An 18,520-nucleotide genomic window follows, 5' to 3' on the forward strand; every position below is an offset into this window, starting at 1 on the left:
ACCTCCTCTGGTACTATGTGAAATTCTAGGACCTTAATTCATGTGATTCTTATAGATAGCCAAGTGAACAAGATAAGAGAGAGAAGAAGAGAGGAGAGAATAAAAGTTTTAGGATAAAGAAGTACAAGTTATGAGAGAGGAAAAGTGATGGAAAGAGACTCCTTCAAGCATGAGGTCGAGCTCTCCCCCTTTCCTTAACATAGATAGGTTGAAAAATAGTATAAAATCAAAGATACTCTTTCCTGATAAGGCCACATAAAGAAGATGGAATAATAATAAAAGGCTTAAATACACAACTCTTTGTATACTTTAACACTGACCTCTTTGTTTCCTTCTGCTAATGGGGGAGGGCTCCCTATCTTTTTTGCATCATCTTGCCACACTCGCAAACAAAGAGGTAAGGAAGAGGGAAGCTTTGCTTTGCCTCTGCCTCTTGACCTCTTGACCTCTTTGTTATAGATAAAGGGAGGAGGGAGGCTCTACTCTATCCTCCCCCTTCTGTATACTAGTTGTGACCTCCCTTCTAATATTGTAGCAAAATTTTCTAGGGCCCCTCTCTCAATGACAAATGAAAGGGATGGGTGAACCCCGCCCTTATGTGTGCTCTCTTTTTGTCTAATGCTAAAATGAGGGACGTCCAGTCTGAAATCGATCTGACTCACCTCAATTACGACAACTCGGGTTGGAAATCATGTTCGTTTTACTCAAACACCCAGAAACAGTAAGAAAAGGGTGTAAAAGAAGCCCAGGAAATCCGGTTGCTTTGTTCTCATGAAAGGGAAAGATCTTGCAAAAACCCGCAAAGATCTCGTGTCTGGAGCCTGCAAAGATCTCGTTTCTGGAGCGTAAACTGTAAAACCCCACAGCAGCTGCCCATGTGAGCGGTTTTTTTACTTCATTCCCTTCTCGTTCCCTCTGGGCTTTCCTGCTCCCTATAAACCTGTGAACTTCCCCCGTTCTTCTCCCGTTTCTCCCTCCTTGGTTTCTCCTATCCCCCACCCCCTCGATGTCTCGACCGGCGATCCCTGTGTCTCCACCGCTGAAAGATGAGCTCGACATCGTGATTCCGACTATCCGGAACCTGGACTTCCTGGAGATGTGGAGGCCCTTCTTCCAACCCTACCACCTCATCATCGTGCAGGACGGCGACCCCACTCGAACCATCCGAGTGCCCGACGGGTTCGACTACGAGCTCTACAACCGCAACGACGTTAACCGGATTCTCGGTCCCAAAGCCAGCTGCATCTCCTTCAAGGATTCCGCTTGTCGCTGCTTCGGCTTCCTCGTCTCCAAGAAGAAGTACATTTACACCATCGACGACGATTGCTTCGTGAGTTCTTCTTCCCTTCTGACTCTTCTCCACTCGGATGTCGGAGGCCTCGTCGGATCGGATTCCGATTCAAGTTCCGGTCCGGCGATCCCCGCGTCCCGAGGTTGTGGGACCCGCGAGTAATAAACGTTCTTGCGGAGGTCTGCTGCTACCACATGCGATTAAAAAAGTGAGTCGACTCGATGAGTTGGATTGGGTTAGGGAAAATGAGCTTGGTTTAATGGAATGGACTTGCAGGTGGCGAAGGATCCGAGCGGGAAAGAGATCAACGCGCTGGCTCAGCACATCTGCAACCTGCTGTCGCCTTCGACGCCGTATTTCTTCAACACGCTCTACGATCCGTTCAGGGAAGGAGCCGATTTTGTTCGGGGATACCCTTTCAGCTTCAGGGAAGGAGTGACGACGGCTATTTCTCACGGATTGTGGCTCAACATTCCGGACTATGATGCGCCTACGCAGCTTGTCAAGCCTCTGGAGCGAAACACCAGGTAGATCTTTTTCTTTTTTATTATGTTGCTCAACAGTTCTTCCTTTCTTCTTCTTCTTCTCTCTTTTTTCTCTTGCTGTTGCAAAAGCGTCTTCTTATTTTATTTTGAGGTTTGGTTATTCGGCTCAATCAGTGTCTATGGTAGGAGGTATGGCGGGTAGATTTTCCGAGCGCATTTACTCTGCAGTGATTATTCGTTTATCAGACTCAATCTCCCCTCCCCATCTTTTATCTTCTTATTCTTAAAAAAATGATAACATCTGCCAGTTTTTTATTTTTATTATATGCTTTATCATAGGTGCTGATTTCAGTCCACCAAAGTTTACTGATAGAATAGTCTGCAATATCAACTATTTGCATATCTAATTTAACATATTCATGTCTTTACATCATCAACTTCAGAACCAGAAGCTTCAACAGCTCTCGAGTTAGTGTCGAGCAGAATCGTCTTTCTTGATTTCTTATTATCTTCAATGTCCTGATAGTTTGATTACTTGCATCTGGCATTAGTATCTTAAGTATCTCTCTAATCAAACTTCTGGCCTTCGTTAAGCACCTCGCCATGCCTCCTAGCTTGATAGTTTTTCTCTTGTTCAAACTTCATTTACCCAATATACAAATAGAAAGAGATATTATGCATTTTGCACAGAGACGTTCTTGAGTTTTGGAAATGTTATTGAAGAAATGATGAGGTCAAGATGATGAAACCACCCAGATTTTAAATTTACGATGAGAAGAGGCTTACAAATACTATGTCCAACATTTCTGATTTATCTCCAACGCATCCAGTTTTTAAGTTTTTGGAGTGAGTAAATTATCATCTTAAGAGAAATACATTCTAGAAATTGTCCATTCTGGTATTTGGAGCTTGCAATTCCTTTATTTTTTCTCCTTTTCCTTCTGCAGGTATGTGGATGCTGTTATGACAGTACCCAAAGGCATATTGTACCCAATGTGTGGAATGAATCTAGCATTCAACCGGGAGCTCGTAGGGCCTGCCATGTACTTTGGGCTTATGGGTGATGGCCAACCAATTGGCAGATACGATGACATGTGGGCAGGGTGGTGTTCAAAGGTATAAACTCAATTTCTAAACTCTTCCATAATATTATTTGTAGCTACCATCAGTGATTGCGCTGCATCAGATTATCACTGCTGATTCCCATTATATCTTGCTTTGAGAAGACTCTTTAAGTTTATTAGTTGGGAAAGAGACTTTCTAAGTTGGCTAGTAATTCCTTGGACCCTATTTCACATGGTATCAAAGCATGTACTAATATGTGGGTCTTCACTCAAATTATCCACTTGTAGAGCTACAAAAAGAGGGCCTACACGTGATGGAAAGTGTTAAAGAATAGTCCCACATGGATTAGTGAGTACAAAAAGCCTAAGTTGGTTAGTCATTTTAGGATAGGTCTTACACCCAACTTCACAAAGACCCCTTATTACTCTCACTTCCTTTTAGGTAATCTGTGACCATTTGGGATGGGGAGTGAAGACTGGGTTGCCCTACATCTGGCACAGCAAAGCAAGCAATCCATTTGTTAACTTGAAGAAAGAATTCAAAGGCATTTATTGGCAAGAGGATATCATCCCCTTCTTTCAATCTGTTGTTCTCCCCAAGGAATGCACCACTGTGCAGAAGTGCTATATTGAACTCTCCAAACTGGTGAAAGAGAAACTGGGTTCTGTGGATCCCTACTTTCAGAAGCTTGCGGAAGGCATGGTCACTTGGATTGAAGCGTGGGATGAGCTGAATCCTCCACAACAAACAAGTTAGGTTTCTTGTTCTTATTCTTCAATTTCTCTTTACATATTGATCGCATATTCAGGACTTTGTTGGAGATTGAAGAAGCTATTATTCCTGTAGAATTTTGATAACATCGTATCTGGAAGAATTAATAATCACCCATATCTTTTGAGGCTCTTTTCTTTTGAGCTGACAAATCAAATTTGAATATGCCAAAAAATTCTACAGGAACTCTAAATGGGATTACTTGGGAGTAGATCTTGTAACTTTAAATAGTCATTTTGGTCTTGATCTGAACTCAATTTTAACATGGTTTAAAAGCAGATGTTTTATAGTAGTGCTACATGGATCCAGATTAAAAAGGCTTTGTGATTATAATTGGATATAAACCTTCTTAACTTTGGTTAATCATCATCGGAAGGCCTAAACCTAATTTTGATTACTATGATCAAATTTAAGTAACTATTATGTCCGTTTCTTGTTCGTAATCCAGATGATTATAAAATGGCCAAAAATTATTAGTAGTTTGAGATTATTAAGGTACGGAATTAATGAAAATAAGTAATTAAACGGCAAAGGAAAAGTCATTCAAGTAAAACATCTAAGGAGTTGCCAGTAACTACTCAAATAAATTATGGATTACAAATTTGCCAAAAAAAATTTAGCAATTTGTAAAAGGATAATCCCACATACATTAATGAGTACAAAGATCTTGTATTTATTAGTTGGAAAAAAGTTAGTAGTTAATTATTTTGGGATAGGGCATTCGACCCAATTTAACACAGTTCAAGCTTAGCATTGTAATCTTCACCTGTTATGGGCAGAAACCCTCGACCATTGTCTTTAGAACGATTAACATTGTCGAACATTAATTTCAACTTCTCAATACTTTTACCCAGGGCATCTAAGATTTCCGTTATCGGTCCGTATCTTTATGAACTTCCTGAAAATTGTTACGAGTCTGGATGAAATTGAGCAAAAAATGGAGGGAAAATGATAAGAGCAATGGAGGAGGATCACAGGAAATAACTGGTGAATAAGTATACAGAATTTGATCCACTCCGTGGGGAAAGAAGAAATGAACTGTCGATTCACAAGCGTTCCTCTTTCTGTTTGAGCTGTTCAGAAATGCTCCCGACTGGGGAGAACATGTTTCCAGCTCAAAGCCATTACTTGTAAAATCATTACCTCTCTGAATCTCTTCAGAGACGCTCTCAATCCACCTATCTGAAGACTGTTGCTAAGTGCAAACCGTCTCTTTCATTCAATTCATCTCTTCAACTTAACAAATGCTTTGCTGCTTTCCACTGTAAATGTATTGGCCCACGATTGGTTAATTCTTTGGTGCTGCAAGTCACCGTGTCCACCGCTCAAATTTCTCTTCAAAACTGGCAACGTTTACACAAGCCTGGAAAGAACGAGCCCCTTGTACCCATGCAAATGATGGTATTCGAGGACAATTAGGACGTTTTGTCCTCGTGCACCTCTGCAGTCAAGTTTCAGCCATGAGGTGGAACCGATCATGTCGGCCACCTTGTTTTTCTTCAGATCTTAAGAAAACATTGAAATCACCAATGATACAAGCTTGCTAAGAACTACCCTAGTAAAAGAACCATCGCCTAAGAAATGATTTTATTTTATTTTAATTATTTTTAGGAAATGGAGGAGCACTAATTAATCCCTGGAGATATAAAAAGCTCCATTGCAAAGCTTCTTCTTTTTTTGTGAATATTCAAGTTTTACTTAAAAAAAATTTGTTTGATGATACAACTTAAGAAGAAGCCTGTGAAAATAGTGTTATCTGTTACATGATTTTTCAACTTTTCTCACTTTCATAATTTTAATATTTTCCGTTATATGAAGTAACTAGTGGTGGAAAACTATTTTTTATTAGACAACAATAAGTTCTATTCTTTTGTTTTTATCGTAGGAGGAGACTTTACTTATGGGTTTGAGGGAGCATGGACTTGGAGAAACTACGAGATCACCCCAAGGACGCCTTTGGCATCCAGGGGTCACAGACCGACCATAGACCCAGTTCAATATGTGGAACGCATTAGCTGTCCGCTCTCCGGTGGGGCAATAAGGGTCGGAAGGTTCCTCTTCCGAGTGAAATTCAATGGGATCGGGGGTTTTCAAGCAAGAAGGAAGGAACTTGGAGTTCTTGTAAATGTAACAGTTGAGTAGTCTATTGTTCATTTTGCATGGAATTATCGGGTATTTTGAATGTTATGTAGTGTATACATGTGTAAGGGTGTAAATGTCTTTTAACATTCTATATTATATATGTAACAAGGGTGTATATAATGTCAAATGCTTGAATGTAGTTTGAAAGAATTTATTTACATATGACTATTTAAAATTATGCACAATCCTAAATATAGGTTGAGCTCCAACCTTCAACTAGAGATTGAACTCATTCAAAATTATCAAACTCGAGCTCACATCCAATATAAGGCCTGAGGCCGAACTCGTGCTTTGAGCTTGGCTCAACTCGATGCCACCCTACCTGTATGTATCATGTATCCAACAAATCGTAATAAATTTTAAAGTAGGTGATATGATACTCAATAATTACCAATAAGCAAAAGGTATTAGTAGGTTTCTTATCAGAGAGTTCAGAGTATCAAATTGAAAGTATTTGGAGAGATTCGCTTTGAATATTGATGATGATGGTGTTGATGGGTGCGTTTGGCCTTCGCAGAAGTTTTAATGAGAAGGACATTCTAATGGAATCTCCATCACTTTGTGTGGAAATGACTAATGTGAGTCTTAAGTCAATGAAAGAAGAGATCATGTCTTCCCTTACTTTCTTTACGGTCTAGACTAAAGAGGACTGCTTCTTCCAGCTTCTGACGTCCATTGTTGACTCGAGTAACAAAGACTGTTTATAATTTAGGTTCAGTTCTTGTAGTCCATGATCAAGCATTGGAGCTAGTACTGAATCAAGAGTCATTTACTTACATCAGGAGAGATGTTGCTTACCGGACTAGTTACGATACTAATCCATGATCTAGTGGCTCTGAACCCTTATAAAATGTCAAGCCATCGTCTCTTTGTTGAAATTGGATCGGTAAGAATATGTTACAGTTACAAGAAGCTCCTACCCTGATTTTCTTTTCCCTTTCGTCTTCCTCCCTGCTTATTATATCCTTTGGACTTGATTTTCTGGGTTCACTGTGTGGAAACACATGTTTATTCTTGAGATGTGACTTGCAAATCCCTTGAGATGCTTGGTCTAAGGATAACCCTGGACTAAACTTACTAGATGCGAAAGTGACTCCGTATAGAGTTCAATGATTTCTTGGACCAAACGATCCAAGAGGTCATTGTGAAGGATACCAAGTCGTAACATCAGCCCAAAGACTAGTTCCTATTACCGGAAACAGGCCGGAGATGGCTGAGACGCAGAAAAACCCAATTTTTCGTTGAATATTATGTTGTAAAATCAGTATAAACCCAACACCAGCACAGTCGCCCCCCTCACTGCCGGCATTGGTTCGAGATACTGCCCCTCCTTGTCCGCATCACGCAGCGCTAGCTCCTTGGGCTAGTTCCTCCTTGGGCCAAGGCTTCACCAACCCCAAGCAAGGGAATCTGGATTCACATCGGTCTATGGTTCAATCCTATGCCCAACTCAATTCACATTGATTAGAAAGAAAAAAAAAACCTCTGGTCAAAGTTTTGGGCCAAATCTCTTGTCTTTCCGTCCAATCCACAACATTGATCTCGAAGGTTAGAAACGCGAAAAATAGTTAGTCTCTTGGGTTTTTCTACATCTCGTCGATCTAGTCTTCGGCGACATTGATCTCGAAGGTTAGAAAAGCGAAAATAGTTAGTCTCTTGGGTTTTTCTACATCTCATCGATCTAGTCTTCGCCTTTGTTTCCAGTAATAGGAACTAATCTTTATTACGACTTGGTATCCTTCACACATACAAAGATTTTAATCAAATCTTACAATCCTAACTAAAGCTAATCCCATTCGATCACAAATAGAAGGTTGAGAACAATGTCCATATAGTTCCATAAAACTAGCTCCATATTTCAGGGCAAGCAAATCTTAAGGAAAAAAATAATGCTTAACACATTATTATCCAATATATCTATGGAACACTTTCTTTTTTTTTGATTTATTATTTGTCATAAATGATGAGTTTTTCACAATTGAAAAAAAGTAGTAGGTTTCCGGTGGAGGGATTGATTTCATATAAAGACAATCTTATGGTGACTAGTTTCTTTTAACAGACAAGGAATTAAGCATCCTTAGTCAGAAAGGTAAGATGCTCTTGTCATGAAAGTAGACATCAACTTCGAAAACAAAACAAGTCGAAAATCCTGGCCTGCATTTTCCACTTTCAAATCCATTTCCTGTTTGACCGAATCTCCATTATCATCTCGGGCTTGTTTCTTTCTCCTGTTTTCAAGAGAATTTTGATTAGTTTACGAGTCTTTGTGACTTCATTATTTCTATAAAACTTATTTTTGTAATATAAGATATAACCTTAGAATCGATAGACGACATTATCTTCATTCTTGCTTCACATCCTTGATTCAGTTCCACTTTCTCTTTTCTCCTCGGCACTGGAACCTACCAACCCAGAGAACTATCAACCCCTCTATTGTGGAAAATGGAAGGAGTGTGAGTTGAATGAGATGAGCCAAAGACAAGCTCGTCCAGGTTTCTTCCGTCTGTGGCTGCCGATTTTGACCAGACCCACCTTCAAACTTCGAAGCACACAGAGATCACATTCTGAGAACCATGGGAGGATAATTTTTTGTTCGTCTATTTTTCTTTTGTGTTTATGCTAATTTTTAGTAATAAAAATCTTCTATTTGACTATTCTTACCTTTCAAGATGTTAATTGTATAGATGATGAGTTTTCTATTACTCCAACAAGAAACTATGAGAAAACTAAAATAAAAGTATTGAAGTAGTAATTTACCACTCGCCTCTTACCTCCATTGTCATTTATAAAACACATGAACACAAGTAGGGGTGGCATCCAATTGAGTCGAGCCCGAACCTGCCTATGTTCGAGCTGTCACAAGAAAAATTTCAATGAAAAATAAGTAAATAAGAGTGATTTTTTCTGTTATTTTCTTTTTACCAGTTCCACATAAGAATATCCAGGCAATTGGAAGGACTTGAAAAAACTTCATAAATGGTGATAATACAAGGTAGTAAAAATAATTGAATATACTAAAAGATCAAACAAACAGTTAATTTAATAATTTACTAACAAAGATAGTAACATCAAACTAGGCGAGACTGGTAAAAGTATGACCATTTGAGCAACATTAAGATTAACATTCTGTTATGGTCCTGGGTTAAGTACTTCTGCCTTCCGCTCTTAACAGGCCGGTCTTTTGGGTAGTATTAGCTAGGTACTTAACATTTGGTATCAAAGTTGGTGCTACGTCGCGAGTTCGAATCCCCACGGCATGAGTCCTGAGAGGCGAGAGTCCTAAGCGGAGGGGCGACCTAGCAGAAACTAGAGTGGGTTGTCGCTAAAGTGTGGCCGCTGTGGTCGTCGGCTCGTGAAGGTGGGTGTGATGTTATGGTCCTGGGTTAAGTACTCATGCCTTCCGCTCCTAACAGGCCGGTATTTTGGGTAGTATTGGCTAGGTGCTTAACACATTCATAAATGACTTAATTTGTGGCTAATTAGACCGTAACCCCTAAGCAACATCATATTACCAAAAAACATAAAGTCTTAATGAGAAATCACATAATTATTCACATAACTACAAAGTGCATAATAAGATTTGGACCGGTTCTTAGAGCCAAGGCCAAATCCACCAAACTCTCCTAAGTAAAGATTTTATGGTTAACACCTTCGATGATTCTAAGTAGGATCATGACAATGAGTTTCGTGACAGAATAAAAAAGAAAAAAAAGTTTTCAATGAAGATCAATCTTTTATATAGATGTGATCTTTTATGTCAGTTCATAAGAGAAAATTGCCTTTGTTAGGTAGACACCCAAAAGGAAGAAAACTCTTGTCATGAAATGGACAAGATTTCTGAAATCAAAGCAAGTAGAAAATTGTAGCATGACATGAGAACCAGACAAGGCAACTTGTGTCATTCCTTTGAGAGAGGAGCTTGGGCTGGATTTTCCCTTCCCTTTTTCTTCCTATCAATTTTTTCTTCTTTAATGTTTTTTAGTCAAAGACAAGTACGGTTTGAGCTCCCCGTCTTCAAACTGCAAAACCCATTTATGCTCTTCGTGGGAAGCAGCCTTCAGATCGTTTGTTTAAACTTAGCAAACTTCCATTCCAGCTTCCACAGAGAAGGAATCATGGAGCTGGTTTACGGCAAAGAAAACGAAAGTTCCAAGAAAGCATGTCAAGTGGGATGAAAGTAGGAGAAGGATAGATATTTTAGGCGAAAACCTGAATAAAAATAAACGAACAGAGAATGTAGGAAGCCTCCTCCTATCATGGCTGCTTTTGACCAGAACCCAGTCTTCAAACTGCAAAATCTTAAGACGCCTCCTGCTCTCAGTTTCAAGCCCACGTTCTGATGGGGTGATTGTGTGCTTGCCTTAGTTTATTGGAACAACGACTGCCACACTTTTTTTCGTCTTTTAATAACTCCATTCTTCTGAGTTTAGAGTACCAGCCAGTGTCTCCAGTGAAGTTTCAAAGCATGACTTGTCAATGGAGGAAACTTCCCCGACAGTGTAATGGCTTTTGTAAGAATCAAACTGGTTCAGCCTTCTGGTCCACAAGGTCCCATAAGCTGCTTTCTTTCTTCAGTAATTTAAACATGGTTGGCTGTGCTTCCAAAGAAGCATTCGACTATGTCATTGATTCAAACAACATTTTACAATTAAAATTTTAGAATTTAAGTTAAAGTTTAGTGGATAAATGTGGCATAGAATTTAGTTTATGCTACCACAAAAGATTAAAAGTTGAAGTCATGTAAAATGACTATGTTGGACTGATATTTGAACCTAAACACAAAACCCATCCTGTTGCTTACAAGCTACAAGAGGAGCTTCAAGGGTTTGTTTGGAATCCCTAGAAAAGAAAAGAAAAGAAAAATGAATTTGACCATTTTTTTTCTAAGAGGCCGATTTGGGCTCACATAATACAATAATTAAACACCTTATCTTAAAAAAGATAATTGGATGTAAATTTTAAGGAAAAAGTCTTTATTTACCACGATTATAATTTAAGATTACAAAAGTATTTACACAGAAATGATAATAGAAGAATTCTATTTCTGGCTTAGTGATATATCGGTTCCGACTGATGGAAGCCTAGTATACAGCACCGTTCATAATAATCACCAAAATGGTAACCAATAGGATTTAGAGTCGGTAAGGATATGCAAAGGCACGAGTGCATGAACTCATAATAAGAGGTCGATTTGGGCTCACATAATAAGTAATTAAACACCTCTTATCTTAGAAAAGGTAATTGGATACCATATAAGTTTTAAGGAAAAATGAATTTGACCATTTTTTTTCTAAGAGGCCGATTTGGGCTCACATAATATAGTAATTAAACACCACTTATCTTAAAAAAGATAATTGGATGTAAGTTTTAAGGAAAAAACTCTTTATTTACCACGATTACACACAAATGATAATAGAAGAATTCTATTTTTGGCTTAGTGATATATCGGTTCCGGCTGATGGAAGCCTAGTATACAACACCGTTCATAATAATCACCAAAATGGTAACCGATAGGATTTAGAGTCGGTAAGGAAACTATTGGAGCTCTTTTTATAATAAATGCAAAAGCACGAGTGCATGAACTCATAATAAACACCTCTTATCTTAGAAAAGGTAATTGGATACCATGTAAGTTTTAAGGAAATTTTTTTTATTTACCATGATTATAATTTAATATTACAAAGGTATTTATACATAAAATGATAATAGAAGAATTCTATTTCTGGCTTAGTGGCCGATAGATACATGATTTACAGAGTCATTCATAATAATCACTAAAGATGGTAACAGTTAGGATTTAGAGTGGGTAAGGAAACTATTTAAGCTCTTTTTATAATAAATGCAAAGGCACGGGTGCATGCACGCAACTGGGTCCGGTCGTAGTGGGCGCTTTCTTTTCCTTTTCCACGTGACCCTGACTTTTCTCAGAAAAGACTTTCCCTGCCTTTCCGGCATTTTCCAATTCTCCACGTGCGTCGGCAGCTTCCCGCCTGCCGCTCGCCACCTGCAACCAGAACCCTGCCTTTCTCACCCGCAAAATTTAGAAATCTTTTGATTTATATCGAGATTAATAAAGGAAAAGGGTATTTAGAATTCTTTTAAGCTGTATTTCTTTCCTTTATTATCGGAACTGAACTGATTACAACCCCGCGTCCTCGTTTCTTTTACAAGGATCTTTCTTTTTTTCTGTTTTCATTTCAAATTTCGGTGATTCCAAGATTTGTTCTGTGCTTTCTCTCAGTTTATCACTTAATCTGCAGCCGCCGGATAATATACTTAATTCGGTATTTTGATCTGGAAGCTGTAGAATAATATTACACTGCATCTGTCCATTTTACGTGCCGTTTACGACACCTCTCTTAGATAGCTTTTTTTCCTCACTGAAATGCATTTCAGCCGCCATTGCTTTCCTTGTCTTTATATATATCTTCCCCCTTGTTTACATTTTTTTTCTCCTCAACCCTTTTCCCTTCTACTTCTGTCCTCTTTCTCTCACATTGAATTGAAACATGGAGAGTCATCCACTACTATTTCTTTCCTCAGCATCGTCTTCGTCTGCCGCTGCTGCTCCGTTTCATTACCACAGTCTGCAGGAGCCGTTTTCGACGCACGTTGGAAATTCTCAGGCCTTCGGCTCTTCTCCCAGTCCCATCCCTGAAGGTGGCAGTTCGTCTGGGTTCTTGGGGTTGAAGACGGATGTGAGCTTTGAGCATTCAGAGGCTAAGGACACTTCTCACGCGTCGGCAAATGATTTTAAGGATCTCAAGAAGAAGGGCGAGAAGAAGATTAAGAAGCCCAGATATGCGTTTCAGACAAGAAGTCAGGTGGATATACTTGATGATGGTTATCGGTGGAGGAAATATGGCCAAAAAGCTGTGAAGAACAATAAATTCCCCAGGTAAGTCGATCAATCGACCAATCGCCTTTTCACTTCTTCTCTTCCTCTCCCCTTATCCGTTTCTCTTTCCGCTTCACTAATTTAAAATTAGGTGGAAGACCCCAAACTGCAGCTTTTTTCTGTTTTTCGTCTGATTTTAAAAGCTTAAAAGAGGAAGAAGAGATCATTTAACTGCTTTAAGAGTGTCATAGATGAAACTGACTTCAACTCGGATGAAAACCCAGGATTTTTTCTGTTTAGGAAAGGTTCGTTGCAGCTGCTTAATTCCCCGGTTGACGATTTGCGTCAAATCCCACAAGAAACTTAACTTTGTTGTTGTATCAGTTCGATTAATAGTTCGAAGGACCATATGTCGTCGTTATTACCAGTATAGGTGGGGATGAGGAGCAGTTCACACATTGATATCTGCAGATTAAAACCAGTTGTAGGTTACCGAAACTGAGTTGTGAAGAATTAAAGATGAGCAGAGTTCTGTAACTGTTCCTTTAATCGTTATCAACAATGCTAACAATAGGTAAAGATGAGGTATTCCACTGAACTACTTTCAGTATTTCCTGAACGAGACTAGAGCATACATCTTATGGCATCTGGAGTAAAGCTTCCTTCTTAAGCTGTTATAACCTAAACCCTTCATAGAATGCTGCTCTTTGAGCAGCTCGATTCTCCATGACAGAAGGTTCTGGCTAGAGACCACAGTCTTGAAACATAGAACTACTAAATGGAAGAGCAACAGCAAAAGCAAATGTAGCTTTTGAGAAAAAAAAAAACTTATTTAAGGAAAACGGATCAAAACTATTTGAATATTTGCTTCATCACTGTCTTTTGATTGGATTAATGCATGGTTTATTCTTCTATAAATGCTAATATGTATCAATTTATGTTCTGTTGCAGAAGCTACTATAGATGCACCTATCAAGGCTGCAATGTCAAGAAGCAAGTCCAGCGTCTATCAAAGGATGAAGGGGTAGTGGTGACTACTTACGAAGGGATGCATACCCACCACATTGAGAAATCGACTGACAACTTCGAGCATATTTTGACCCAGATGCAAATCTATTCCAGCTTTTAGACATTTGCGCAAAGTTCCAAAGAGAGGAAGTACTGCAGGAATCTGTCTGTATAGAATTATGACATTTTCAGTTATAGTGATGCACACACCGGAAATAAATATAGTTAGCTACATGATCAAATACTCAAACTGTCTCGATCTGTAGAAGTAAGTTTTTTCTTATACTCCTTTTTGTTTCTCAAGGCACTGGTGACATAGGCCAAGATTATTTCTTCATTGTAATTTATTTTTTTCATTGGTGAACTTGATTTTCCATGAGTTGATTAATGTTCTCATAAAATGAGCCGATCAGTTTGTTTGAGTCGTATGATATCCATTAACCAACATACATACTGTATATGCCATTTTTGAGAAACTTCGGTGGCTCTTCTTTGGAAGCGTGATTCATGAGTATTTTCATGGTGATGGGGTCGTGGTAAGTGATGCTAGTCTCAGTAGAGGGAGAGAGATGGATCAGAGGTTGAAAGAAATTAAACTAGGAAGAAGGCAACGGGCTGGATGATGATGATTCCTATACGAGCTCAGAGATGCTCTCGAGACGCCACGATGGCCACTGTTTCAGAGAACTGCTGTTCTTCTCAAACGAGCAAAAAATTATCGTTTAAAGATGGAGAAAGATGACAGCAATAGAATATAGGAGAAGTCACTGTAATCAATCGAAACTCGTTTCAATTGTTCTGGGTTCCTACTCGGGAAAGAAGAGAAGGTGGGTGAGCCTCTGAGCTGATTCATCTCTCACTGGAATCTACTGGTTTATGGCCAGTCAAAAGGAACTGAAACCATTCGGTCCATATGCACCTGTTCTTACTGTTTCGGAGATTCCCGATATGATGACAAAAGTTGTCCTTCTTCCAGGTCTAAGAGATGTACTACTTAGGGCAAATCCAACCTCTCGAACCGACATTTCTCCACTGGAACCATGCTCCGATCCCTACAACAAGGGTAAATTTCTTTAAAAGATTAATCTAATTAAAAGATTTCATGTAGTTTTCACTGGTTGAGACTCCTTTCACGTCGATATCCTCATGAACTTGACCAAACGAACAGGATATATCCTTCAAATCGACGGGAAACATTTGAATTTTGATTTTGAAAGCATCAAATCTAGCTATTAAGCTGTTATTATTTATTTCTACTTTTCCAACCCGTCTACTGAGGGCGCCTACATCGCTTAAGAAGTTCTGAGTACATTCTCTCCATGAGACATTATTGACTACTCCGGAAAGATCGGATTCCATCTGGGTTCAATGAAAAAATTCATCGGCTATTGCAGATGCTGATCTTTTTCTCATTTTTGAGTTCTGGATGGATGAAAGGGTAAAGAAACTCATTACTTGCCATCGTATGATCTAACAGAGATAAGAATACAAAACGTTATACTAAGAATTATCGAAAGGACTGATACAAACCCCTCCCCCCTTTCTCCCCTTCGACTCCGGTCCAAACTCGTAACCTGATCTGAAGTTGGTCTTGTTGACGATGACAAAAGTTGTACGGAGCCAGAGCCTGGGTTTGAACCAAAGACCTTAATGAGATTCATGAGTTGTGATTTTTGAAGTTTGAAGATGGACTTGATGAGAGCAGCCGCCAGAACTAATCCACGTTCTTTTCATTCGTCAATCTCTTCTCATCTTAGAACTTTCGTTTTGGGTCTCTCCAACCGAAACCACGGATGAGTGTCTCTTTTTACAAGAAGTCATCTTAATTAATATTTACGCAACACATTACAATCTAAAACGTATAAAATTTCGAATGATTTACGTATTTTTGGGCATTCGAAACGCTCAATCTGATATGCCGAGTTGGTAGTTGACATGGATGGCAATAGAGCACAAGAAATGGATATCTTTGTCAGATTGGAAGGGAGGAGAGCGCGAGTTGCAGTCAAACTACGATGGGTTTGAAGCAGAAAGAAGAGAAAAGTTTCCACCTTACGTCATGCCAGAATTTTCTCCCTGATTCACGTCCATTTCATATCGACAGCTTCACGTTTCTCAGATCAATCCATAAACAGATCACGTTTTGTTCAACTCCTTAGATGCTTTGATGAAGGAACCTGCAAAGACTTTTCCACACTTTGAATCTGGTAGATATAGTTGGATTGAGGGGCCTGGTGTCTAGGTTTTTCAAGACTTATGATGTGATTAGATTTTCGAGAATCGAAGCTCAGGTGATTTCTCGTAAAAAACTTTTTTATATAAATTCAAGATGATTTATGCATCAGCCAAGATACCTCCGTAGATTAAGAATGAAATCAGAAGACGAAAGCAAGCTCTAACTTTTGAAATGTTAACAAAGAACGGTGACTTTCCATTATAGTAATACTATTCTTTGATAATGAAGTGAGGCAACCTTTCAGTAATGGTTTCCTAGTTTTACAAGTCTTGGTCTAGACTGCAATGATATCAGAGAGGACTAAATTTCTTCATTCAATGACTAACGCTAACAACAGTCATTTGGGATAAGACAGAGATAAAAAAACGTCATTCTCCGTGGAGTTTAATGAATTTTCTGATATAATGACGGCTGATAATGTTAATTCTCTATTTTCCTCCGACCCTTCCTTTCTCGTGGCTTTACTGTGACCATGCAACCAGCTACTTTGAAGTCAATCTCTTCTAGACAAACGATATATTCCCTGGTTTTGGTCAATAATGAATTTTCAAACAGCTCCGCGGCTCTGATGCTGAAACTCTGAAGAACAGCTCCACCTCGTTTCGACACCGAAGAGATGGGAAAAAGATGGTATAATCGCAGGTTGCAACGTGTTCCTCCACCCTACGTGAACAGACGTGTATGGACTGTCATAGTTAATGTCAAATCACAGCCCACAGTGCCTCATAAATACGAGGGGGGGGGGGGTGGGTGCGAAGCAGATTAATGCCTCAAATGCTTGTTTGTCGAATCTGTTCTCTTTGTCCAAATGCTTTCTTGAATTCTAACGGGAGAATCTTTTCTAAAAGATTTACTGTCTGGAATGGAATTAACCGATAATGGGCAGATGCATTTACAGTCAAAAGCAGCGAAGGATTTGTTAGATTCGGAAAGCAGACCAAATCAATTGAACGAAAGGGACGGTATTGCACTGTTTGGAGTGTTTAAAGTAATTCAGAGCTGTAATGATTTTCAGAAACTAATGGCTCTGAGTTGGAAAGAGATCATTCCTAGTCAGGAGAGTTTCTGGACAAACTCCAGACAGAAAAACATCTCAATCCGATGAACTTGGCCTCATTTAAATGACAAAGAATATTTGGAAACATGTTCAGATTAATGTTTTTTGTTTTTTAACAGAGATATTACTTGTGAAGAACATTAGCAGACTTCACTGTACGAGTTTAGTCAACTTAGAAATTAAAGCTAATTTCCTAGGTTTTAACATGATCCTTCACATTACTAGGGACAGTTTATGCTATTATAGGATAACAAAAACATGGAGAATAATTTTTTACCAATTTTTATTGAAAATTTTTCAATTTTTTTTCTCTTGACTTGTTTTATTACATTTATGTTAAAGAATAGTCACCTACATATATGAATAATTAGATCTTAAATTTATTAGTCGGGAAAAGAGTTTGTCATTTGAGACATTGCTCCAGTATATATCTACCAAGTTTCTTCTCGTAAGTGTTGTAGGGTTAGTACTGAAATCGCATACACATGATGTGTATGTTGTACGGTATGTTTTGCTACGTATCTTACAACAAATAGCAGTTGGAGATGTTGGAGCATGTAGGTCAATTTGGATTAGATTTTAATTATTATTATACCTAAAAATAGTTAGTAAAAAGAAAATTTTGATCATTATCTTATTTTTATTAACTATTTTTATGAATAATAATGATCAAATTCTCATTTTCTTTTCTAAGGGCTCCAAACAAACCCTCAGTAGCATAGTTTGAGTGCTCTTGGACTTTTCGTGTGTGTGTGTGTGTGTGGATTTATTAGCAGATACTAGAAAAGGGCGACAACAGATACTTTAAGACGAAGACCACTGATACTATCTCATCATAAGATGGAAGAGCAGTTTCCGTCATGATTTTCATAACTAATGCATCATATAGTGTCCCTAGTCCCTTTAGAAGCCAAAAAAACTTTATCAGCATTTTGAACAGGATTGTCTATAGCTGCTAAGGGAGTCACACTATCTTGACTAAAAAGTATCCACATCTCAATCGAGTTCATTGAAAATTCATTTAGACAGAACCTACCTACCACTAAAGCTTCTCTTTCAGAAATTTTCATGTCAAATCTCTTAAAGAGGAAAAAATCCGAAGCTCCACCCTTCCCTTTATTAACACATCTTCTCTACTTAGGAACTTGTCCTAACAGAGACAAGAAAAGGTTAAACAAAACACAAAAATAGGCAAGAGAGAACATTAGAAAAGATTGAACACATTAGAACTTGGCCACTTTAGGAAATCAATTGGCTGAACTAGGCATTAGCATGTTTAGGCTGTTGTGATTTAAAAGATCAATGTTAAGAAGAATCTGCTATGTTTGAAGGATTATAACAAACAAATGTAAGCAATTGCATTGCTTTGTTCCCACTCCACTTGCGTTTCACTCGTCATTTGTTACAAAATTGAGTAGAACAGTCATATTTAAAAACATATTTACCCACCCAGATTTTGCTCCTACTGGCTTTAGCCTTGGTACTAATAATTGTGACTTTAACACCCATCTCCATTATTTCTACTAATGGAGTTTGTGCATTTGTTGTTCCTTTATTAATAGAGAAAAAGATTGTTATGCAAAAAAATTCACTTGCATAAAATGCAATCCTAGGGATAGATATTTAA

The 18,520-nt window shown here is 38.5% G+C and overlaps 2 protein-coding genes across 2 annotated transcripts; both read left to right on the top strand.

The window, feature by feature from the left end:
* Positions 1–765: 765 nt before the first annotated feature.
* LOC137963058 (UDP-arabinopyranose mutase 1-like) lies at positions 766–3,743 on the top strand. The gene is made up of 4 exons (XM_068810243.1): positions 766–1,330; positions 1,568–1,818; positions 2,724–2,892; positions 3,283–3,743. Exons 1-4 carry the CDS (start codon positions 1,007–1,009, stop codon positions 3,595–3,597), a joined length of 1,059 nt encoding a protein of 352 aa, XP_068666344.1. The 5' UTR covers positions 766–1,006; the 3' UTR covers positions 3,598–3,743.
* An 8,520-nt stretch (positions 3,744–12,263) lies between these two features.
* Positions 12,264–13,721, top strand: LOC137963064 (probable WRKY transcription factor 75). The gene is made up of 2 exons (XM_068810246.1): positions 12,264–12,652; positions 13,544–13,721. The coding sequence occupies exons 1-2, from the start codon at positions 12,264–12,266 to the stop codon at positions 13,719–13,721; spliced, it is 567 nt and encodes a 188-aa protein (XP_068666347.1).
* Positions 13,722–18,520: the final 4,799 nt, after the last annotated feature.

This window comes from Aristolochia californica, unplaced genomic scaffold (assembly GCF_029961685.1).
Source record: "Aristolochia californica isolate CCGP_79_NKW_82.1479 unplaced genomic scaffold, dmAriCali1.0.hap1 SCAF_1, whole genome shotgun sequence".
NCBI classification, from domain to species: Eukaryota; Viridiplantae; Streptophyta; class Magnoliopsida; order Piperales; family Aristolochiaceae; genus Aristolochia; species Aristolochia californica.